Source organism: Oncorhynchus mykiss, chromosome 11, assembly GCF_057628025.1.
Source record: "Oncorhynchus mykiss isolate SJ-2025 chromosome 11, ASM5762802v1, whole genome shotgun sequence".
NCBI lineage: Eukaryota > Metazoa > Chordata > Actinopteri > Salmoniformes > Salmonidae > Oncorhynchus > Oncorhynchus mykiss.
Window position 1 is genome coordinate 47,602,062 of NC_143032.1, and position 25,212 is coordinate 47,627,273.

Genomic DNA, 25,212 nt, shown 5'->3' on the forward strand with positions numbered 1-25,212 from the left:
CCACACATTTTCTATGGGATGGAGGTGAGGGCTTTGTGATAGCCACTCAAATACCTTGACTTTGTTGTCCTTAAATCATTTTGCCACAACTTTGGAAGTATTCTCGGGGTCATTGTCCATTTGGAAGACCAATTTGCGACCAAGCTTTAACTTCCTGACTGATGTCTTGAGATGTTGCTTCAATATATCCACATAATTATCCTGCCTCATCATGCCATCTATTTTGTGAAGGGCACCAGTCCCTATTGCAGTAAAGCACCCCCACAACATGATGCTGCCACCCCTGTGCTTCACGGTTGGGATGGTGTTCTTCGGCTTGCAAGCATCCCCCTTTTTCTTCCTAAAATAATGATGGTCATTATGGCCAAACAGTTCTATTTTTGTTTCATCAGACCAGAGAACATTTCCCTAAAAAGTATGTTCTTTGTCCCCATGTGCAGTTGCAAACTGTAGTCTGGCTTTTTAATGGCGGTTTTGGAGCAGTGGCTTCTTCCTTGCTGAGCGGCCTTTCTGGTTATGTCGATTATAGGACTCGTTTTACTGTGAATATAGATACCTTTGTACCTGTTTCCTCCAGCATCTTCACAAGGTCCTCTGCTGTTTTTCTGGGATTGATTTGCACTTTTCGCACCAAAGTACGTTCATCTCTAGGAGACAGAATGCGTCTCCTTCCTGAGTGGTAATGACAGCTGGGTGGTCCCATGGTGTTTATATTTCCGAAGTATTGTTTGTACAGATGAATGTGGTACCTTCAGGCGTTTGGAAATTGATGAACCAGACTTGTGGAGGTCTACAAATTTTTTCAGGGGTCTTGGCTGATTTCTTTTTATTTTCCCATGATGTCATGCAAAGAAGGACTGAGTTTGTAGGTAGGCCTTGAAATACATCCACAGGTACACCTCCAATTGACTCAAATTATGTCAATTAGACTATCAGAAGCTTCTAAAGCCATGACATAATTTTCTGGAATTCTCCAAGCTGTTTAAAGGCACCGTCAACTTAGTGTATGTAAACTTCTGACCCACTGGAATTGTGATACAGTCAAATATAAGTGACATAATCTGTCAGTAAACAATTGTTGGAAAAATGACTTGTGTCATGCACAAAGTAGATGTCCTAAACTATAGTTTGTTGACAAGAAATTGGTTGAAATTTGTTGACAAGTGGTTGAAAAAAACATTTTTTTAATGACTGCAACCGAAGTGTATGTTAACTTCCGACTTCAACTGTACACTGTATGTGTGTGTGGGATTACCGTTCAAAAGTTTGGGTTCACTTAGAAATATCCTTGTTTTTGAAATCATATTACTTTGTCCATTAAAATAACATCAAATTGATCAGAAATTCAGTGTAGACATAATTAATGTTGTAAATGACTATTGTAGCTGGAAACTGTATCTGATTTTTTTTTAATGAAATATCTACATACTGTAGGCGTACAGAGGCCTATTATCAGAAATCATCACTCCTGTGTTCCAATGGAATGTTGTCCTAACTAATCCAAGTTTATAATTGTAAAAGGCTAATTGATCATTAGAAAACCCTTTTGCAATTATGTTAGCACAGCTGAAAACGGCTGTCCTGATTAAAGAAACAATAAAACTGTCCTTCTTTAGACTAGTTGAGTATCTGGAGCATCAGCATTTGTGGGTTTGATTACAGGCTCAAAATGGCCAGAAACAAAGCCCTTTCTTCTGAAACTCGTCAATCTATTCTTGTTCTGAGAAATGAAGGCTATTCCATGTGAGAAATTGGCAAGAAACTGAAGATCTTGTGCAACGTTGTGTACTACTCCCTTCACAGAACAGCGCAAACTGGCTCTAACCAGAATAGAAAAAGGAGTGGGAGGCCAACTGAGCAAGAGGACAAGTACATTAGTGTCTAGTTTAAGAAACAGACGCCTCACAAGTCCTCAACTGGCAGCTTCATTAAATAGTACCCACAAAACACCAGTCTCAACGTCAACAGTGAAGAGGCGATTCTGGGATGCTGGCCATCTAGGCAGAGTTGCAAAGAAAAAAACATATCTTAGACTGGCCAATAAAAAGAAAAGTTTAAGATGGGCAAAAGAACACAGACACTGGACAGAGGAGCACTTATATGGTTACTACATGATTCCATATGTTTTAAAAAATATAGTTTTGATGTCTTCACTATTATTCTACAATGTAGAAAATAGTAAAAAAAAAAACAAAAAAAAACGAATGAGCAGGTGTCCAAACTTTTGACTGGTATTGTATAACTTTCAAAATACAGAAGTTCAGCCGGCTGTATTTATGTATTTTGAAAGTTATACTCTATACCTTAAACTTCATTGCTGAAATGCAAAACATTTCTGTACTATATCAACAATGGACTAATGAAACAAATACAAAAATATCGTTTTTAGGTGGAGTTTTCCTTTAATCCTTTGAATGTTGTCCACAATTACTTACAATTGTTTTTCTTTTCTTTTCAGAAAAAACATTTAAGGGTTTCTGAACATTAACAATATCAGTGTGGAGTTGGATATCATTTTTGAAAGATGTTTTTTTGTTGTTGATTGCAATCGGACCTGTCTGCAGTGCATTATAGTTACACACCTCATGAAATACTAGAATACAGTATTCTATTCATAAATTACTCCTTTATATGTAAATATATCTAACTCTGCCAGTAGGCTACTGTACGTATATATTTATTTTCATTCTGTGCTGTAAGAGATAGAAGTGTTTGTTTTATGTTAATTCAGAGACCACCGTCTCCGAGACAAAACGATAGTCTGACCTCATTTAATTGGCTGTTTTCGGCTGTTTGTGTTCTTGGCCCCCAACGGCCTGCAATGGCATTGATAAGATCATTGGGTAAATGCTGTGCCACAGACTGCAAGTTGAATAGCAGCCATCAGACGCTCATGAATCTCTCAGGAAGTGAATTCAAAAGCAGCAGAGTTGTCAGCACAGTGCATTAACAGACTGCAGCATGAGTGACAGAGCTAGCCTACTGCCTTGGAGTTTGGTCTAGTGATCATGACACTTGTTTGTCATTGACTGGAAATATGAGGATTTCTTTTACTTCATTGATCCCCTATATCAGTGGCTCCCAAGTCCAGTCCTCGAGTAACCCCAACAACAGCACACATTTTAGTTGTAGCCCAGGACAAACTCACCTGATTCAACTCATTGAGGGCTTGATGATTAATTGACAAGTAGAGACTTGTGGTACAACAACAATGTGTACTGTTGGACGTACTCGAAGACTGGATTTAGGAAACTCTGCCCTAATATTATGGAACCAGACCCATTTTCATTTAAAGGCCATTATAAGATGATTGTAGTACATTACTGTAGTACAATTTGTTTCATTAAGGCTAATTGTAAACAATTGTACACTGTCACATTTTGTTAAACAGTCACCAAGAACAAAATCCACACACAGCTTCCCAAAGACTCTATGTTAAAATGTTACCCGCATGCAAAAAGTTTTCCCCCAGAGATCTAGCTTCTCAGAGAGGGAGGTTTCATTTAGTTGGACCTCCTCAGCTCTGCCAGGTATCTCTCTGTAATTCTCACAGCTCCTCACTGTGTCCCTGCCACCATACTAATGAGCTGAGCTAGAGAATGTGACGACTCACTCCCCGCCCGAGGACTTTTCCTGACTCATCCCCGAGGCAGGAAGTACAGCCATGTTTAATTCATGCAGCCAATGAAGAGCCAGGGGAGCGATGAGTAAGCGCATATCTCTCCTTTTGCCGCTCAGCAGGTGCTTAATTTCCCTGCTTACCTACCTAGAAATTAATTGTAATGTGCAGGAGTTAACCAACACCACTTATGGAACAACAGAAAGAAGAGCATACACTGTAGAAGCAAACATTTCTTCTGTCTATATTATCTGTGACAACTTGCCGGTGATGCAACAATGCCAATATGGCGAGTCACAGATAGCTGGCGTTCTATAGCCTAGTGTTTCCATTCCCCTTAAAATTGTATTTTTGTCTTTTTCGGTCAATAAATCGAGTTGAGGATTGAAGGTTGTGATACTTGTTTTACGGATGCCATGTTTTTCTCATACAACTAAAATATTGAACCAATAACACTAAAATGAACACTTAGTCACTTGGTTGCACGAATGTCTGTATCAGCTATCATATGTTACTGTGGGCGGTACGAGTTTCTTGTCGTCTTTCACGATCTCAATTGATATCACTTGAATTTTGTTATTGCTGTTGACCTCTAATGGCCATGATGGTAGTCTTCCCTGCCTAGTGACTGAGTGACGAGTCAGATTGCCACCTCCTTGTCTCTGCAGCTGTGCTCTGCTGTTTGCCAGAGGCCCTATAAAGCATTATTGGAGCAGCGTCCTCACCTGCCAGACCATCAAAAGCTCATCCAAGCAGGAGAGCTACCAGCTGGGAAATAATGGAGATCTCAGTCATGCCAACCCCGTAGGGCCAGAGCCAGTGGCATCCGACAGGGTGTACCCGCAACACTAGTCTGTTATTGGAACACATGCCTTCCCCAGCCCTCTTCCCTCAGTGTGGGACATAGCTGACTGTTGCCTATGTTGAGATGTTGTATTTGTGTGAATGACTGACCGCGTCTCTTCCTCTTCTCCCCCAGATCCCATCTAATGCCTAGGCTGAAGGAATCACGGTCTCATGAGTCGTTGTTCAGCCCCAGCAGTGCAGTAGAAGCTTTGGATCTCAGCATGGAGGACGAGGTGTTGATCAAACCGGTGCACAGCAGCATCCTGGGCCAGGACTACTGCTTCGAGGTGAGCCCCTCCCACCAGCGCCACCACTGCCTCTCATGACTGCCACAGCTCAAGGCTCGCTAACTGCAGACTCTTTTTAATAGCGTCTTTTAGGATCCTGAAGCACTGTATATAATGCATGGTGTCTAATCTCTTTATTTTCGTCGTCATTACCTTAGTCTGAAAACCTGCGTAATAAAAGGTGGGCGGGTCCCTCAATGTCTGTCAAGCAGCCAGTGCCTTTGGGTAGTGTGAGTGTGTGGCTGGGCATCTGCTAGGGAGCGTCCCCACTGCCAGGAGGGTCTCCCTTCCCCTCTTCCTGCCTGGTAGTGGCATGTGTGTCTGTATGGCCCATCTGTTGGCATCTCCATGCTCCTGCTCTCTGGATTTGCTCAGAGAGGTGAGCTCCGAGAGGGCCCAATTCACAAGGATTTACTGCCTATTATGCTAAAGCACGCTGCCAGCTGGACAGACCATGGCCCTGTGACCGAGTGGACAAGCGTTTCTCTCGTGGACAAGTGCAAGAGGATTTCAATGGCTGTCCAGGCTCAGCGTTCAGTATGCATTGTATCAGTGTGCACTGTGCACAGACCCTGTAGCCCAGCTGAAGTGTGTGTGTGTGTGATACCCAACCCTGCTTTCATATGGGTCTTTTTCATAAAGGGAAGGGCTTAATTGTCTGCAATACTTCACAGGTAACCACTTCCACTGGAACAAAATGCTTTTCATGTCGGTCATCCGCCGAGAGGGACAAATGGATGGAGAACTTAAGGAGAGCTGTAAATCCAAACAAGGTAAACCCTATACAAGTAATGGGCCCTCTGTGGAAGGAAAGAGCAATACAGTAGAACCCATGAGCACAGAACACCCATGAAAATGTTGTTGTTTGAAGTTGCACATGTTTGATGTTTTTCACAGGACAACAGTCGGCGTGTGGAGAACCTGCTGAAATTGTGGATTATTGAGGCCAAGGACCTTCCAGCCAAGAAAAGGTACTTCTGTGAGTTGTGTCTGGACGACACGCTTTACGCACGGACTACCTGCAAACTCAAGACAGACAATGTGTTCTGGGGAGAGCACTTTGAGTTCAACAACTTACCCGCCATCAAAAGTGTCACCGTCCACCTGTACAAGGAGACTGATAAAAAGAAAAAGAAGGACAAGAACAGCTATGTGGGCCTGGTCATCATTCCCACCGGCGCCGTCACGGGACGCCAGTTCGTGGAGAAGTGGTACTCTGTGAGCACGCCCAACCCGAGCAAAGGGAAAACTCCCGGACCTATGATTCGGCTGAAGTCGCGGTACCAGAGCATGAGCATCCTGCCTATGGAGTCCTATAAGGAGTTCGCTGAGTACATTACCAATAACTACATGCTGATGTGCTCCATCATGGAGCCTGGCCTCAGTGTGAAGAACAAGGAGGAGATGGCCAGTGCCCTGGTGCATATCCTACAGAGCACCGGCAAGGCTAAGGTAAGGCACCCTACTCTCCAGAGGCTGTGTTCTACGCACTTCCAAAATAGTCACGTTGCCAAATGTCAACAATAAACACGACCTAGATCAAATTGATATTTGCCAAAAAATCGTATTGTACTCATCACAGCTGTGAAACCTTTGATAAATCACAATCAGTGATACAGTTGTCTCAAATAAGCAACAATCAACATAATCTCAGCTGCATATTGCACACAGTAGCTGTATAAGGTAAAGGGGTTTAAAGGTCCAGTGAGCCTCGTTTTTCACCAGGGGCTTTGTAACTTACCCTAGTCTTTGGGAGTCCTCCTTCCCCATGCTTACCGTAAACAGTCTCCTGGAGGAATGTGAATGCTTCCTGTTTGGGTTGGGAGCAGGGTCATGTTCATGAGGAGTTCAAACGGAAGTAAACAAACAGAAACATGAACGGACTACCTGGCTCATTTTAGTTTTCCATTGCAAAACGCTTTACAACGTTTTCCATTGTGTTCCCTAATGGATGTGACCCAGCCTTCACATGCTGTGGAAAAATAACTGAATCCACCCCTGCTTAGAGTGTGTGATTGGGGGACTGAGGACTAGTACTTTCTAATGAGGACTAGCTGAGAGAGGACTTGCGTACACTGACTGACATGGCTAAAACAGGATTGTTGTTTTGATGTTTTTGAAACAGTAACATTGATCCACTGTATGGAATTGAGAAATCTGGCCGACCTCCACACAACAAAATCTCCCTTACTATGGAGAGAGAAAGAGAGAGAGGTCATCATGCTCAAATTCGGTCTTTATCCACATTCCATCTTTATTGCACAATGTGCAGACCATAAAATCTCACCACGCCTGGAGAAGTGTTTCACTTCTCAGCAGTGGTGTAAAGTACTTAAGTACAAATACTTTAAAGTAAGTCGTTTTTTGGGGGTATCTGTACTTTATATTTTTGTCAACTTTTACTTCACTGCATTCCTAAAGAAAATAATGTACTTTTTTACATCATACATTTTCCCTGGCACCCAAAAGTACTAGTTATATTTGGAATGCTTAACAGGACAGGAAAATGGTGCAATTCACATATTTATCAAGAGATTATCCCTGCTCATCCCTACTGCCATCTGATTTGGCAGACTCACTAAACACAAATGCTTCATTTGTAAATCATGTCTGAGTGTTGGAGTGTGCCCCTGACTATCCAAAATAAAATAAAAACTGGTTTCTTCTGGTTTGCCTAATATAAGATATTTGAAATTATTTATACTTGTACTTTTACTTTTGATACGGAAGTATATTTAAAATCAAATACTTTTAGACTTTTACTCAAGTAGTGTTTTACTGGGTGACTTTCACTTTTACTTGAGTCATTTTCTGTTACGTTATCTTTACTTCTACTCAAGTATGACAATTGTGTATTTTTTCCACCACTGCAGGAGCCACATGAACGTGATCTAGCAGCAATCAATGCTGTATCTCATATGAATGTGGTTGTGTTACACGGCCACTGTGCTGTCTTCTCGCTCACCATTCCCAGGGAGGAAAGCGGTGTCAGCCCCCTGTGATAATTAGCTTTGTCGTCCTCATTAATTCCTGCTTTGCTCCACCCACTCTCCAGCTCCTGCGGTAAAACCACGCAGTGAGGCAGAACGCTAATAACGCTAGTGTGTGTGTGTTCTGGTGCACAAGGTCATCGGTCGTCATTGAGGATAGCTGCTTCAGCACAGAAAAGTCTTTTTAGACTTTGACCCTCAAACATTGCACCTGCTTGTGTAACAGCACTGTAAGAATATACATGCCCTACAGCAGCTTGTAGTAGTAGAAACAGCACCAGGGCGATGGAGCTTCGTTTTAAACAACCTTTCTCTAATGTTAGCCTACTTTCTGCTCTGGGAAACAATTGGGACTTTGCCTCGTTTTGCATTTATCCACTGCCCCGTAGTGGCTCACACCCCCTCCCTCTCATTTCAGTTCACTGTTTAGCCTGCCCTAATCCAATAGATGGATAGATAGAGGTCCATGAATCTACACTTTCAAAGAAGTCTCTCCTAATCTAGAGGCGTTCTCTCGCCAAATGGATCTCTTTAATTTAATTGAAATGACTGTGGCTATCGACTTCAATTTCTTTCTTTTTTTAACAGGGTTGTTCCACCTCAAAAAGCGCAAGAAAGAGGATTGACACCCACCTTCTCAGATTGGGTCTGAAATGGTTTCTGTTGTTAGAAACAGCTAAGATTAGCCTTCCTGCAACTTTATTTTGTTACGTTCCCCAGTAAGAAAACCAAACATTGTCGCTAAACAGATGGGGTTTTAGGAGGAGTTATTTACAGACCCTCGTGGATGTCCACTGAAAGTTGACTAGCAACAGCAACTGGAACATAAAATACACCCTCCATGAGTGCCCACTAAATTTGGTCAAGAACAGGCAAACAAAATTTAAACCCACACCAAATTTAAAGATGGGAAGCAATATGAAAACAGGGAAGATCAGATAAAGGAGTGTTTATTTTATTTTATTTTTTAACTCAAATAGGGAGAGCCAACTAAATGTGTTAACCCTCCACATCTCTCAAGACAACTGGAGCCAATGGGCCAGCCATTCTTAAATATCACCTGGGCCTGCACAGGTGAAACACCTTCCCACTAACAAGATGACAATCCAGCACATGTGTAACACATACTGACTAACGAGTTGATACCAATCGGTGCGTCCCACATGCTAATGTGGTAACGTCCAACCTCAGAATTTGCATAGAAAAAGCAAAGCCTGTAACATCATCCACCATACTTCAATTGCTAATTTCTAATTTCTAATTGCTTGCTAATTTCTCTGAACAGTGAACCAAATTCACTGGGAATTCATTGCATAGTATGAAGAAGCAATAATCCAAGCTGCAACTCCATACTACTTGTTAGACATAGTGAACTGATACTGTATTCTGGTGTATTTGGTGTGGTGGGTCGTGAGTGGCTTTTTACATTTTTGGGGGATTCCTCATCTCTCAATCATTGGTAGAAAGAAGTTGGGTACTATATTGAATATTATATGAATCCTATGAGTTAAAATGGACAATTTGAGTGCAATCAATTAGCTTAACTTCTCAGAGATCTAAAATATGTCTCAATATTGCTCAATGTGATCTATTTACAAACCCACCTCGTATAGTCTGTTAGTGTGCAAACTGTGTTGTGCCGTTCTCCAGTTCTGTCTGAGGGTACTGTAGAAGTAGGGACAGCAAAACCCTTTTCACATGTTGGCATGGCTCATCACAGTAGTGTGAGACGGGTATAGCATAGTGTGTGTGTGTGGCTGATATGCTGTGACTGTCTGTTTGTCAGCCGAGCCGAGCCAGCGCCGAGTTGGGCTTGCTGCTCATCCACATCAACCACGGATGAGCGTCATCATCAGTGATGAGGGCTAAGAGGGGTGCTGTATTAAGCCCTTAAATCCTCATTCAACACACAAGCAGGTAGTGCTCTGACTCATGTCCTGCCATGCAGCCTGCCCTGCACAGGATATACAGCACATCATACAGTCATAATCCTCTGCATCCTCCAGAGAGCGTAATGGTTGAATGATCTGGCACGGGGTTCACGGCTTGTGTGAGCCAGGGGGACAGCAGATGTGTTGACAAGGAGCATTCGGGTATCTATCCTACATTTGGCTGACACAGTAGCTACATACTGTGCATATGCAGTAGCTGAAATGTCTACCTCTCTCTGGTGCAGACTTTAAGATGACGACAGCACGTTCCCTTTGACACCTCATTAGCATGCATAGCCTAGCGCTAGACTACCCCCACAGGCCTCCCATAGAAGTGACTGCAGTCAGACAGAGCTGGAGCAGATAACAGGAGCTCATGGAGAGCGAGTGTGACCGGCTAAGAAAGACGCAGCCCGAGAGTGACTGTAGGTGGGAGGGGAGGGGGGGAGGGAGGGATGAACCACTTGATCCATTAGACCAGAATCGATAAGAGAGTAAGAGTGAGTCATCACTTTTGTCTGAGCTGCCTGCGACTGACTCTCTCTCTCCAAACCCACTGCTTTCAGTATATATCAGGCTCAACATCAGGCCTGGGCTGTGCAGCAATAGTAGTACACTGTTATTTATTTATGTAGAAGACTGTACACATGCTGTATTTCAGATCACGTTGATAGCGTGTATTGCCAGCAAATGAGCCAATCTACAGTAAGTCTCTTCACAGGACTTGTCTACAGAGATCACTACCACATTTGTTACTTTTCTTATTTAATATATATATATATTTTTTTACTTCAGTTTATTTTAGTCAATACGTAACTGCGTTGTTGGTTAAGTAAGCATTTCACTGTAAGGTCTACCTACACCTGTTGTATTCGGCGCATATAAGAAATACAATTTGATTTGATCATAACACACCTTGGTAAAGCAGTGGTGCTGGTTGCCTTGTTCCATGATACGGCGCTGATCAGCCTTTCACTGCTCACCGTGTTGTCAATGTTGTGTCGGGCAAGTTCTTGGAGGTGAACATGGGACGAGGTGACACCGGTGCCCTGTTCCGATGCTTTTCCAAATGCATACTGTCTTCCTCCCTTCCTTGGGAGAAATTGTTATGATGACATGACGGGGTTTGTGAAAGCTATGTGGTGGGATCCATTGCTGTCATCTATTCAATGGGGTGAGATCACAGGAAGGAAGGATTTTCAAAGTGTTGGAACACTGCCTTACCGTTCCATTTTTCTTTCAGGACTTCCTGACGGACCTGATGATGTCAGAAGTGGATCGCTGTGGGGAGAACGAACACCTGATCTTCAGGGAGAACACGCTGGCCACCAAAGCCATCGAGGAGTACCTCAAACTGGTGGGGCAGAAGTACCTGCAGGACGCACTAGGTAAGTAACACCCACACACCCTAAACGAGCGAGTGCTGCCATGACAGTAGAGCGAGAAATGCTTTTAGTCGAGAGCGAAGGAGCCATGAACGCGTGGAAATAGGCCTATGGGTTGTACATTAAGTATCATACGTCCAGGCTAGTATCTCTCCAGACACAGTAGATCTTCAATTCTATTCAGATCAATAATTCATAGTTTTTCTGTAAGAGTGACTTTGTATGAAGCCGTGTTGAATGATTCAGAAAGGCGGCCTGTCCTTGAAGGTTGACTGGCCCGATTTGAAAGTATGAATGTATGAAAAAGGTATAGAAGAAGCCTGTCGGAGAACTCTGGCCTCTTTCTTTGGTCGTCTATCAACACAACTTAAGACGTTGGTGAAAGACGATCACTTCTGCAGAGAAAATGATTCCTCAATCTATTTGCGTGGGCGGCGAGAAGTAAGAAACCTGTGATTTTAAATCTCTGATCTGATGCCTATGGCCATGTACAAATATCATTTTTTTGCACGTTTTGTCATGGGCCACAGGATATTCAACTCACCACTTTATAATGATCCAGTGGTCCATGAACAGTCAACTGCTGCTGCTATTTGTTTTTTTCTAAGTACAATAAGTGGGATTTCTATCAGTGTGCATGGTATTCGTGTGTTCCAACTAGCAGAACTGTACTCTATATGGAGGGATTTTAGTGCCAAAAGAAATTGAATCTGAATTGAATTTATTTTTCCATTAAAAACCACTCCGTAACTGTAAGCCTATATGTACTGTAGATTGTAGTCCTAGACATAGTGCTGACCCCAGGCCTGTGTGCTGTGCGCCCTCCCTCCCTCCCTCTTCTAGGCGAGTTCATCAAAGCCCTGTACGAATCAGACGAGAACTGTGAGGTGGACCCGGGGAAGTGTTCCTCGGGAGACCTCCCTGAGCACCAGAGCAACCTGAAGATGTGCTGTGAACTGGCCTTCTGCAAGATCATCGACTCCTACCGGTAAATACAACCCCCCCCCCCCCGCCAATGCAATGCAATTAGCTAGCATTAGCCCTCATACTCTACTATCAAGTGTCCATCTTTCAGGGCTTTTACAATTATCGAATCAATAATGAAAGCGTGAATTGTGCAAAAGGTCAAGTCAAAAACAACATGGTGGTACTGCATTCATGGAAGGAAGGTATTTTATTTAGAGGTAATATTTCCTTCTCTACCAGTGTTTTTCCACGGGAGCTGAAAGAGGTGTTTGCCTCGTGGAGGCAGGAGTGCAGCAGTCGGGGCCGGCCGGACATCAGCGAGCGTCTTATCAGCGCCTCCCTGTTCCTGCGCTTCCTGTGTCCGGCCGTCATGTCCCCGTCGCTTTTCAACCTGATGCAGGAGTACCCAGACGACCGCACCGCGCGAACCCTCACCCTCATCGCCAAGGTCACACAGAACCTCGCCAACTTCACCAAGTAAGTGCGGGTGTGTGTGTTTGCGATTGCGTGTGAACAAGTGTGTGTGCGTGCGTACGTGTGCGCAACCATGAAAATATACTTGTATATGTGTATATGTGTTTATCTGATGAAAATAGCATAATTTCCTCCCTGTTTTGGTGTTTGTTTCTTTGTCTGTCCAGGTTTGGTAACAAGGAGGAGTACATGTCCTTTATGAACCACTTCCTGGAGCACGAGTGGACCAACATGCAGCGCTTCCTGCTGGAGATCTCCAACCCAGAGACCATCTCCAACACGGCAGGGTTCGAGGGTTACATCGACCTGGGCCGCGAGCTCTCTACCCTGCACTCCCTGCTGGCCGAGGCAGTCTCTCAGCTGGACCAGGTACCAGGATTACACCGCACTACTTTGATTTACTCTCTAATGGCAACCTCTCTAATGGCAACTCGCTACTTTCCGCAAGCAGAGCTACCGGAAATCAGTCCTTTTCAATGGGCTTGACATAAAGATGCACATTTTGCTAGGACAGCATTCTATTGTCACCATGTAGATGTTATATGTGAAAAGACATGTTACTAAATAATGAATTCATAGGAAGTTCATGGGAGAAATTGTAAAGAACTATACTTGACATTATTATTTTGTGTCCCTGCAGAGCACAGCCTCTAAGCTGGGTCCACTGGCACGTATCCTGCGGGACGTGAACTCAGCACTGACCAACCCGTCTGGGGTCCAGGTGTCTACGCCCACAGAGCGTATGGGCTCCCCCCCCCTTCCCCTCCCCCTGGCAGGCTGCAGCCTCTCCACCGGCCTGCCTATCCACAAGATGGTCATGGACAGCGAGCTTTCTGGGTATTAGTGCTTCGTATGACACACAACCTACAGAGATCTGGGGATTACAGCATTTCAATATTTATTTTAATAGATGTTGATTAAATGTTTTTTAACAGTTCTTTGGAAACCACAAGGACATTATCTTTACAGTGTCTCCGGGTCAAAACAAAATGTATCTCATTTTTCAATGTTGTCTTGGTGCAGGTTGGTTGATTTTACGAGGCTACCGTCGCCAACCCCAGAGAACAAGGACCTATTCTTTGTGACGAGGAACTCTGGCATCCAGCAGTCTCCAGCCAGAAGCTCCAGCTACTCGGAGGCCAACGAGGCTGAGGTGCAGCTCCCCAACGGCAGCAAGAGTCTATCAATGGTGGACCTGCAAGATAGCCGCAGCCCGGAGAGTACCCCTGTCCCCCGCCCTGCCTCCCCCAGCGACATGCTCCTCAATGAATGCCAGTCCCCCGTCGCCCCTGGGCCGGGGGGCTGGGCCGCCCGCACCCCTCAGGGCATTATCCCCGGACCTACCCTCAGGAGAATGGTTCAGACCCCCACCAACCCTAGCACAGAGAGCAGCACCCTAGGTCCAGGGAGGCCCTCCCAGCTCCTGGCCCCGCTTTCATTCCAGAACCCCGTTTACCAGATGGCCACGGGCATGACCATGTCCCCGCGGGGTCCCCTGGCCGATTCAGGCTCTGAGGGCCACAGCTCTCACAGCTCTCAGGGCAACAACACAGAGGATGCCCCCAAGCACCAGGGCGTATTCCTCACCCAGGGGGTTGCAGTCGGGAGCGGGGGAGGCAGCAGCAGTGAGGAGTTTGCGCGGCGCTCAGGGGAGTTCACGACCCGCCGCCAGCTGTCCCTCATGGAACCCCAGAGGCAGAACAGCTCCGGTCCCCAGCGCAGGATAGACCAGCCCCCTCCGCCCGTCACCAGGGGCAGGACGCCGCCACACATGCTCCAGACGGCCTACCCTGGGCCGCGGCCCTCCAGCGGCAGCATGATGTCATCATCTCCCGACTGGGGGCCCAGTGGCGGCACCCGGTTGAGACAGCAGTCGTCCTCATCCAAAGGGGACAGTCCTGAGACCAAGCAGCACACCCTGCATAAAGTGAGTAGAGCATGTCACGTCTATGTGTGTGTGTGAGGAGGGGGGGGCTGTGTGGGGTCTCACTATTATCCTGGACAGCCACTGTCTGCTTACTTTTATTAGAGATAAGCTCTTGGTTGACTAACTACTTAATATCTATCGAGCCAGAGTTTGGATTGCATGTACTGAAGTTTGGCTAGCAACGCTAATGGGCCTGGCTGTGCGTATTATTCTGGACTTCACCCATTGGTTATGGAGAGTTATTCCTCATCAGAATCTTATTTCCTACCTGCAGCACGAGTATAAATCCAAACTCTGGCTAGAGAGATATTAAGATTCTGATGAGGAATAACCAATGGCAGAACTACAGAAAAATACACACAGCCAAACTTCATCTGTGGCCTAGAGGGATGAGCCAGGCAGGATAATGACCTCAGTGGACGTATCCAGCTCACAGTCACAGTGGTGGGTGGAGAGGGTATGTATGGAGAGCCCAACTGGCCTCAATAAGCTATCATAACACTCAGCCTTGCTGAGCCAATAGCAAATCACCCAGGGCAGTGAGCCACAGGCATTACCCTACAGGCCTCAGCGCTGGAGCCTGCTAACAGACTAGACAAGCAGAATTAATTGTGTGACTGTGGACACCGGAGTGGTTATTAAATGCCTGTTCTGCTCCACTAAATCATTTTTGCACGTGGTCTGAATAAATCCTCGTTATAAAATGATCAAGCATTTGTCATCTAAACTCAACTGCACCCCCACCCCATTGGTAATATTTACGATTAAAACAAAACAAGTGTCCTACTCTATTTTGGGCTCGATCTCTGTGGGTGTGTGTGGCAGTCTCCAGGTCTCAATCAGAGTAGAAGGGGTTATACGAGAATGGGGGCAGGTGAAAAGACTGGTTTAACATACAGACTAAAGAAACCATTTTGCTTTTAAACAAATCAATGATTCAAATCTTCTTTATCAAGTTTTTAGAGACGTGAGACCAAGCTCTCATGATTCTGTAATAACCTTGACAAAGACAATGCCAGATGGACAATGCAAAATGATCAGTTGTTCCTCTAAATCCTCCTAGCTGAAGACACTGGCTCTCCTCTACTCCTCTGTAGACACTGGCTCTCCTCTACTCCTCTGTAGACACTGGCTCTCCTCTACTCCTCTGTAGACACTGACTTTCCTCTACTCCTCTGTAGACACTGGCTCTCCTCTACTCCTCTGTAGACACTGGCTCTCCTCTACTCCTCTGTAGACACTGGCTCTCCTCTACTCCTCTGTAGACACTGGCTCTCCTCTACTCCTCAGTAGACACTGGCTCTCCTCTACTCCTCTGTAGACACTGGCTCTCCTCTACTCCTCTGTAGACACTGACTCTCCTCTACTCCTCTGTAGACACTGGCTTCTCATTCTAGCGTGTGATCGTCATCGTGCAGCAGTCATTTACCCTGCTGCGCTTCTTCTCCATGACTTACCAGAAGACTTTGTGTGTGCGTGATGTGTATGCGTGTTCGTTCCCACCAGGCCCCCTCCCCTGTGAACCCCAATGCTCTGGACCGCACTGCTGCCTGGCTGTTGAATATGAATGTGCAGTATTTAGACCACGAGGGAGTTGACCCAGATACCAAGCACAGGGAAGACCTTCGAAGCAAAGAGGAGCTCACTCAAACCGAAAAGGTAACAAACGTCTAGCCTCTACTAAAAATGTAAAAAACCTGGCACCTGCTACAGCACCCACATCACATCACCATATTGTTGAGCACAGCCACTTACAGACGTCATCTTTATTACCTCAGAGGAGGAGCAGGAAGTCATAAAAGATGAACGGGAGCAATTACTACGTGATTCGAGGGTTGTTGTTGATTGCCAACACGGAAGTGAATGTGTTGAGGAACCAAAAGCAAAGGCATAGCAAAGGCATTGTGTCTCTCCCTACTAGCAGGCCTGTCCATGATTTGAATTCACGTGAATATTGAAGGGTAAATGCTGCTTAAGTAGTATGGAAAATGATTCTGTGCGTGCGGAGAGATGCCCCCTGATATATACTGGTCGTGTATTTATAGTTTTGCATACGCGTTCAATTAGCTTCTATTCTGACGTTGTTTAGATGTAGGCAGACAGAGGGGGTCAGGCTGAACGGCTCGTACTGCAGCTCCAGAGAGGCCATATCTCAAAAGACACCGTGGTGACAAGGCAAGAGTGTGCCCTCCCTCTGCCAATTCTCCCAGCTTCTCCAATGAATTATACACCAGCAACATATTGCACTCGCGCACACTTATAAGCCAAAGACACTTGACACATTTTCATCACACACATACACAAATGAATAGTTTTCAACTCCTAGATGGTTTTCAACTTTTCTTTTCAAGAGGTGTTTTAGTGATTATTTCAAAGATGTTAGGCCTGCCAAAGGGAGAACCAATCACTGTCCTTTTAAAGCGATAGGGGTGATTCTTACGAATCAAACCGCTGTTTGTTATGTTGGTCATTTACTACCAATAAATCCCCTTTTATAAAATCGTTAGTTGAAGGGCACTTTAATAGGTTTGTATTAAAAAGACAGGAATGTAGTACTAAATTGCTAAAGTAGAATATTTGAAAAATTGGGCGTCATTCTGGTTTTAGACCCAGTTCAGTGTACTGTACGGTTTTTATGTAGCCAAGTACCTTAAGCAAGGGCAGTGTCTGGAATGTCATTCAAAGTTGGACGTAAAACCCCTACATTTTAAATCCCATTTGACTTAAGAGGTTGATCGTGCAGCTTGTTTACTGCTGCGGGATGTATTATTTTATATTTGTTTTGGATTCACTTGCTTGCAAAACGTCCTGGCGACAGCAGAAATGTACCCAAAAGCTTTGCAGGATCCTGCATTTGAACCCAGTCTGCTTTTCACAGCATGACTAGGAGCTGTGTTTGTATTTATTATGCATCCCCATTAGCTGCTGCAAAGGCATCAAAATTAAGGCAGTTATACATTTTAAATACATTCATAATAGATTTCACAACATATTAACCGCGTGCCCTCTACTACCACATATCTATAACACAAAATCTAATGTGTATATGTGTGTATGTTATTGTGTGTTTGTATGCATGTGTCTATGTTTGTGTTGCTTCACGGTCCCCGCTGTTCCATAAGGTGTATTTTTGTCTTTTTTTTTTAAATCTAATTTTACTGCTGGCATGAGTTACTTGATGTGGAATAGAGTTTCATGTAGTCATGGCTCTATGTAGTACTGTGTGCCTCCCATAGTCTGTTCTGGACTTGGGGACTGTGAAAAGACCTCTGGTGGCATGTCCTGTAGAGTATGCATGGGTTTCAGAGCTGTGTGCTAGAAGTTTAAACAGACAGCTCGGTGCATTCAGCATGTCAACACTTCTTACAAAAACAAGTAGTGATGAAGTCCATTCCATTCTCCACTTGGTACCACGAGAGATTGACATGCATATTATTAATGTTAGCTCTCTGTGTACATCCAATGGTCAGCCGTGCTGCCCTGTTCTGAGCCAATTGCAATTTTCAAAATCCATTTTTGTGGCACCTGATCACACGACTGAACAGTAGTCCAGGTGCGACAAAACTAGGGCCTGTAGGACCTGCCCTGTTGATAGTGCTGTTAATGCAGAGCAGCGCTTTATTATGGACAGACTTCTCCACATCCTAGCTACTGTTGTATCAATATGTTTTGTCCATGACAGTTTACAATCTAGGGTTACTCCAAACCGTTTAGTCTCCTCAACTTGCTCAGTTTCCACATTATTTATTACAAGATTTAGTTGAAGTTTAGGGTTTAGTGAATGATTTGTCCCAAATACAATGCTTTTAGTGTGACTTGATTGTGAACCTGAATTGTCATCCACAGACTTTCATTAGCATACACTTGTTAGTCCACAGACAAGGGTGGATGGTAATACCACTCTTCTGTCAGCAGTTGAGTACAGTGGCCCTCTGTAGCTCAGTAGGTAGGGAATGGCACTTGCAACGTGAGGATAATGGGCCAATATACCACAGCTAAGGGCTGTTCTTATGCATAACGCAACACGGAGTGCCTGGACACAGCCCTTAGACGTGTGGTATATTGGCCATATATCACAAACCCCCGAGGTGCCTTATTGCTATTATAAAGTGGTTACCAATGAAAATATAGTAGTAAAAAATAAATGAGGTGCTATATCCGTGGTGTACATTCTGATATACCTGTCAGCCAATCAGCATTCAGGGGTCGAACCACCCAGTTTATATTATATCATTATATTACAAGAAAAACAGGAGCACACCGAACAGAACCACAAACGGGGTCAAAGCCCACTAAATGGGTGCAGCTTTGAAAATAACAGGTGTGTTCGCGTAAGTTTGGGCATGCACGTACGTGCACAGGTGTGTGTGTACGGTCACTGACTCGCCACGGCCGACTCTGTCCTGTGTCCAGTACCAGCAGGAGATCGCCATCCTGCAGGAAAAGCTGCGTCTGTCAGCCAAGAAGCTGGAGGAGTATGAGTGTCACCTGAAGGGCCAGGACGAGCAGACCCAGACGATGCTGCTGGAGTACCAGGCCCGCCTGGAGGACACAGAGGAGCGCCTGCGCCGGCAGCAGGACGACAAGGAGCTCCAGATGAAGAGCATCATCACCAGGTGGGGAGTCCTCTACCTACCACTGGAGGCTGGTGTCACTTGAAATCGGAGGACAGGTTTATTGGCTTGTTGTATTGGCTGTAATTAGGGTGACGGTAATAGACTTTTGAATGATATTGTATTGGTTGCTTCAACATATTTTGCTGATTTTGATTGGGGTGTATCTTAATGCTTATGCTCCTAGTGCCAACAGTGCAGTAGTACCTAACAGTACAAAACAATATACGCAAATCCCCCTAAAAAAAATCAAGAAAGGAATTAAGAAATATAGAAATATGCAATGACAGTGTCCGGAGTATAAATATATATGTATATGATGGTGTGGACAGTGTGGATAGAAAAGGTGTGTACAGCAGTAGTTATATAGGATGAGCCTTGACTAGAATACAGTATATACATATGAAGTGGGTTAAACAGTACAGTCTGCAAACATTATTCAAGTGACCAGTGTTCAATGACTATGTACGTAGGACAGTAGTCTCTAAGGTGCCGGGTTGAGTACCAGGTGGTAGCCGGCTAGTAACAGTGACTAAAATTCAGGGTACTGGCCGGCTAGTGGTGACTATTAAACAGTCTGATGGCGGTAATTGACCAGACTTTTTTTTATCAAATTATTTTTGGGACGGTATTTATCCATAACCATCGGTTTCACGGTTATACAGTAATTGTGCCAGCTCTAGCTGTAATGGAATAAATGGAACGTTTCCAGCCACCGCAATGAGCCTCCCTTCCTTCACCAGCCTCCACTGTCCTCTGCCTACACTTACACACTATGAACTATGTAATTTAGTCCTGGTTTTGTGTACATTTTGTACCAGCTATTTTTAATGTCTTATTTGTTGTTTTGTCAGTGCTATGCGTCAAAGTTAAATGTAATATTTTTAACATCACTATAATAAAAGACCAATCGGTCAACAACTCCAGCTTTCACCAGCCACCAGTACAAACATACATGTGTTACTGTTTCAGGCTGATGTCTGTTGAGGAGGAACTGAAGAAAGATCATTCGGATATGCAATCGATAGTGGACTCAAAACAGAAGATCATTGAAGCCCAGGTGAGCGCTTGGTGTATAGGAGAGATTTGTTGGCTGTATCAGCAATTACATTTCCGCAACTGTGAATATACTGTATTTACTGAAATACTGTATACACAGCTTTACTCTGTCAGTCTAAGGTCTTGAAGAGGACGGCGCCCTCTGGTGTTAAGAAAATGTCAACGACCTCAGATTGAAAATGAAAGTCTAGCTCCCTGCAAATTTCTGCGACAAGTACACTCTGGACTGTATGTGGACAATATGTCTCTGTTCTTGAGAAACATTCCCTTTCAGTTCACAATAACGGCTACTTGTTTCAATTAGGTCCTGTTGGTCTCCTGAGGAGCTACAGTTTATCAGCAATATGCTGAAGGATTCATTGGATTGTGTGAGGATGTGTAACAATACTAACCCTCCGCTTCGTCCCTCGGTCCTTCTTCCTCCCTCCCCCTTCCTCCTCACTCTGCAGGAGAAACGCATCGCCTCTCTGGACTCGGCCAACACCCGCCTGATGAGTGCTCTGACCCAGCTGAAGGAGCGCTACAGCATGCAGACGCGCAACGGCATCTCCCCCACCAACCCCAGCAAACTCCAGATCACTGAGAACGGAGAGTTCAGGAACAGCAGCAACTGCTAGGGATGGGGGAGAGGGCCTCGCCCAACTCAATAACACTTTGGACTAAGGGAGAGACGAGAATATGGCCACACCCAGTCACTCTCTGGAGAAACATGTTCATACTGAACAAATCCATTATTTTCAATGGATGAGGTCATGATGACATGAGGAGTAGACTGACTGAAGCTGTTGCTGAACAACATAAAGGAATTAATCAGATTGACTTTAGAGAAAGTTATAACGACACCTGGCTGCATGACATCCCAAACTCTCTATCCCCGTACATGAAACAACATTGTAACAAATAAGATGGGAATAGGTTGCACTGTTATCTTGGGAAAGAGCCAGTTTTGAAGTGATTTGAACCATTTATAAGCTTCCGAATGTTTCCAAATTTCTCACATACGCGTTTGCGTATAAGTTTCAGTCACCGTGTTGAAATAGCACGGGTTGCTAAAAGAGGATGCTCCTTTATGGATCCTACACATTTTTAGAGCTTGTACCCGACATGTCCCTCTGACCTACAGTATACAGTACTAACTTACTCATCCCGTTTCTTCTGGCAACAGTACAACACAAGTGTATACAGTGGGGCAAAAAAGTATTTAGTCAGCCACCAATTGTGCAAGTTCTCCCACTTAAAAAGATGAGAGAGGCCTGTAATTTTCATCATAGGTACACTTCAACTATGACAGACATAATGAGGGGAAAAAAATCCAGAAAATCACATTGTAGGATTTGTAATGAATTTATTTGCAAATCATGGTGGAAAATAAGTATTTGGTCTCCTACAAACAAGCAAGATTTCTGGCTCTCACAGACCTGTAACTTCTTAAAGAGGCTCCTCTGTCCTCCACTCGTTACCTGTATTAATGGCACCTGTTTGAACTTGTTATCAGTATAAAAGACACCTGTCCACAACCTCAAACAGTCCCACTCCAAACTCCACTATGGCCAAGACCAAAGAGCTGTCAAAGGGCACCAGAAACAAAATTGTAGACCTGCACCAGACTGGGAAGACTTAATCTGCAATAGGTAAGCAGCTTGGTTTGAAGAAATGAACTGTGGGAGCAATTATTAGGAAATGGAAAACATATAAGACCACTGATAATCTCCCTCGATCTGGGGCTCCACGCAATATCTCACCCTGTGGGGTCAAAATGATCACAAGAACGGTGAGCAAAAATCCCAGAACCACACGGGGGTCCTAGTGAATGACCTGCAGAGAGCTGGGACCAAAGTAACAAAGCCTACCATCAGTAACACACTACGCCACTAATCCTGCAGTGCCAGACGTATCCCCATGCTTAAGCCAGTACATGTCCAGGCCCGTCTGAAGTTTGCTAGAGAGCATTTGGATGATCCAGAAGAAGATTATGAGAATGTCATATGGTCAGATGAAACCAAAATAGAACTTTTTGGTAAAAACTCAACTCGTCGTGTTTGGAGGACAAAGAATGCTGAGTTGCATCCAAAGAACACCATACCTACTGTGAAGCATGGGGGTGGAAACATCATGCTTTGGGGCTGTTTTTCTGCAAATGGACCAGGACGACTGATCCGTGTAAAGGAAAGAATGAATGGGGCCATGTATCGTGAGATTTTGAGTGAAAACCTCCTTCCATCAGCAAGGGCATTGAAGATGAAGGAGTGGCTTCGTAAGAAGCATTTCGAGGTCCTGGAGTGGCCTAGCCAGTCTCCAGATCTCAACCCCATAGAAAATCTTTGGAGGGAGTTGAAAGTCCGTGTTGCCCAGCAACAGCCCCAAAACATCACTGCTCTAGAGGAGGTCTGCATGGAGGAAATACCAGCAACAGTGTGTGAAAACCTTGTGAAGACTTACAGAAAACGTTTGACCTGTCATTGCCAACAAAGGGTATACAACAAAGGGTATATAACAAAGTATAGAGATAACTTTTGTTATTGACCAAATACTTATTTTCCACCATACTTTGCAAATAAATAAATAAAAAATCTGGAATTGTATTTCTCATTTTGTCTGTCATAGTTGAAGTGTACCTATGATGAAAATTACAGGCCTCTCTCATCTTTTTAAGTGGGAGAACTTGCACAATTGGTGGCTGACTAAATACTTTTTTGCCCCACTGTATATATAGTACACTGTAGCATCAATCTTCGATTTTACTCAATGGCTGTTTTCTACCCCACTGTTTTTGTTTCCAAATTCAATAGCATACATACAGTATATGTTGCCAAGTGAACAACTCTCTATCGGTGAAAGCCTCCTCTGTTGACCAGCTTTGAAAAACAGAGCTTTGCTGAAAACACATCCCAACAGGAAGTGTTTCTGTATTCTATCTGTATATTTTACCTTCTTTTCTTACCTCAAATGAATTTCTTGCATGCATCATATCAGGACTACAGTAGCACAACAAGCTCGCTTTGTTTTAAATTGCCAATAGTAAGGAAAGAGCTCAACTATTTCATTTTTTGCATACTTTATATGTGCTTAAATATTAGTCTATTTAGAGGTTTAAATGCCTCAGATGTATATAAAATGTTCACAGTATTTTTATTGATTGTTTGGAATAGTATTTGTACAGTAAGTGTTCCTTGTGTTAAACTCGACTGTACTAATATTACAATTTTAAGAGGTTCTGACTAATTTTGGTTCTCCTTCAGTAGACAGTTCACACATCACTTGAGCCATTATTCCCTTTTCATACGTGGGTATTCTTTGTTAAAAATGAACCATTTATTGACGCTGTTAAATGAATGATATTGATGAACATAGTTTACTGTGTATTTAAATGGTTGTGTGTGGGCCAGTCCTATATTAGTTTGCAGTTTGTCTGTGCTGAATAGAATAGGACTGAACTCAAATACCTGGCCACTCCTCTACCTTTGCACTTCTGGAACTTAGCTAAGGACCCTACAATATGCACTTTCAACCAACAGAGACACTCTTTCATTTAGAATACCTTCTATCCAAAGTAAAGAACAAAACATCCATTTGGGGGTTATAGGCTGTAACTGAGGTATAAACCAGATTCATTGATAGTTTCAATTCCCTCTTGTGTTGATTAAGGGCTCGATTCAATCCGTACCGCGGCTGTTCAGCGCTATAGCGCGATTTCAATTTGAAGGCAATGTTCCGGCGTTCACGGAGTCTGCATTCTTGGTAAAGAATGCAAATGTCGGCTCAAACGGAAATTGCCTTTACATTTCAATTGTCCTATAGCGCTGAACTATCGTGATTTAGGTTTAATCGAACCCTAAAGCTATAAAAATGGAGTGGACTCAAAAGGCTTTTTGTGTAGTCTTATTGAAGTTGCAGGTAGCTAATTTTAGCAACCATCAAAGGGGGTCTCAATTCAATTCTCAATTCTGACTTCTGCAAATTCTCCTCTGAAAACACTAGCGGTCTGCTTTCATGAAGTTAGAGGCACTTCAAACGGTTCTTGGTGACATGAATCACTGTGTCTGGTCTGGAAATTGTTTAGCTTAAACAGAATGATCATTTTTAAAGGATGTTCTGTTCTTCAAAATGTTAAAAGTGATATAAAATTGTATGTATGGTATGCTCTAAATTATGTTTGTTTATATCAGTTCCTTATTTATTGAATTTCTATGTTTTTTTATTTAATAAAATGCCCTCATGATATATTGTTTTGAAGGTGCAGGTATAAAGAGAAGTATGCATTCTGTCTGTGCTCCTGTTTCCCTCAAGTGGTCTTGCTGCACCCAACCTGCTCAGACAAGAGAAAATGTCTTTAGAGGGTTTCAATTGATTTTCTCTTTCAAAGGCAAAGGTGCATCTGTCCCGCTATGATATTTTATTGAAAGGAAATAGTATATACTGCACCAGAAACCACAGATCAATTCACAATACTGTGCAGCTTCATGGTCTCCCAGTTCTTTTAGGGAGGTTTTTCAACCATTTTGCAAGAAGAGAGACTTACCAAAACTATTCTCTTTTCCTTGCTCTATATAATGCTGAACAATATTTTGCTGTGTTGTTACTGCAAACTCATAACTTTTGTATGAATGTTAAAATAATCATTTGATTTGTGTAAATGGTAACAAGAATAGGTCTACTAAAGTGTATGTAATTTATGTACAAATGCAACAAGACTTATTAAAGATTTATTTCGCTATTTTAACCATGTAGTGTCTTCATACGTGGTATTTATTCTCACAATCTCAAATGCTGTCGTTTGATTAATTCAATATTTTAGAAATATCGCCAGCCAGTGGCATCACCAAAGGAAGTACAATGATTCAATCATTAGTATGCACATAACAAGCAGCAGGCAAACTTGGTTGGCATGACGACAATTACAACCAGAAACTAATGACGTCATTTATATCAAATGATGTATTTTCAACCAGTTGTTTTCCGCTGACCTAGAAATAATACACATATCCCAACACTGAAAGAGAAATGCTCATCTTAGTGGCTGTTCTTGTCCATAGAGAGTAGACTACAGATTCCCCCCTGAGGTACACATCACAGACCCCATGGTAACTCGGCAAACAACTTTGATAGCACTCCTAC

The 25,212-nt window shown here is 43.6% G+C and overlaps 1 protein-coding gene across 2 annotated transcripts in view; it reads left to right on the forward strand.

The window, feature by feature from the left end:
- The window catches only part of LOC110535737 (disabled homolog 2-interacting protein), a 110,939-nt gene extending 86,115 nt beyond the window's left edge, over positions 1–24,824 (forward strand). For both annotated transcript variants that reach the window (XM_036935525.2, XM_021620953.3), the window contains 13 exons: positions 4,599–4,752; positions 5,427–5,525; positions 5,650–6,204; positions 10,917–11,061; positions 11,902–12,046; positions 12,265–12,501; positions 12,666–12,867; positions 13,139–13,335; positions 13,522–14,425; positions 15,932–16,084; positions 18,839–19,041; positions 20,011–20,098; positions 20,547–24,824. In XM_036935525.2, coding sequence (XP_036791420.2) covers positions 4,599–4,752; positions 5,427–5,525; positions 5,650–6,204; positions 10,917–11,061; positions 11,902–12,046; positions 12,265–12,501; positions 12,666–12,867; positions 13,139–13,335; positions 13,522–14,425; positions 15,932–16,084; positions 18,839–19,041; positions 20,011–20,098; positions 20,547–20,714 — 3,250 coding nt within the window. In that variant the 3' untranslated portion in view covers positions 20,715–24,824. The remainder of the gene's footprint in view (positions 1–4,598; positions 4,753–5,426; positions 5,526–5,649; positions 6,205–10,916; positions 11,062–11,901; positions 12,047–12,264; positions 12,502–12,665; positions 12,868–13,138; positions 13,336–13,521; positions 14,426–15,931; positions 16,085–18,838; positions 19,042–20,010; positions 20,099–20,546) is intronic.
- The last annotated feature ends 388 nt before the right edge of the window (positions 24,825–25,212 follow it).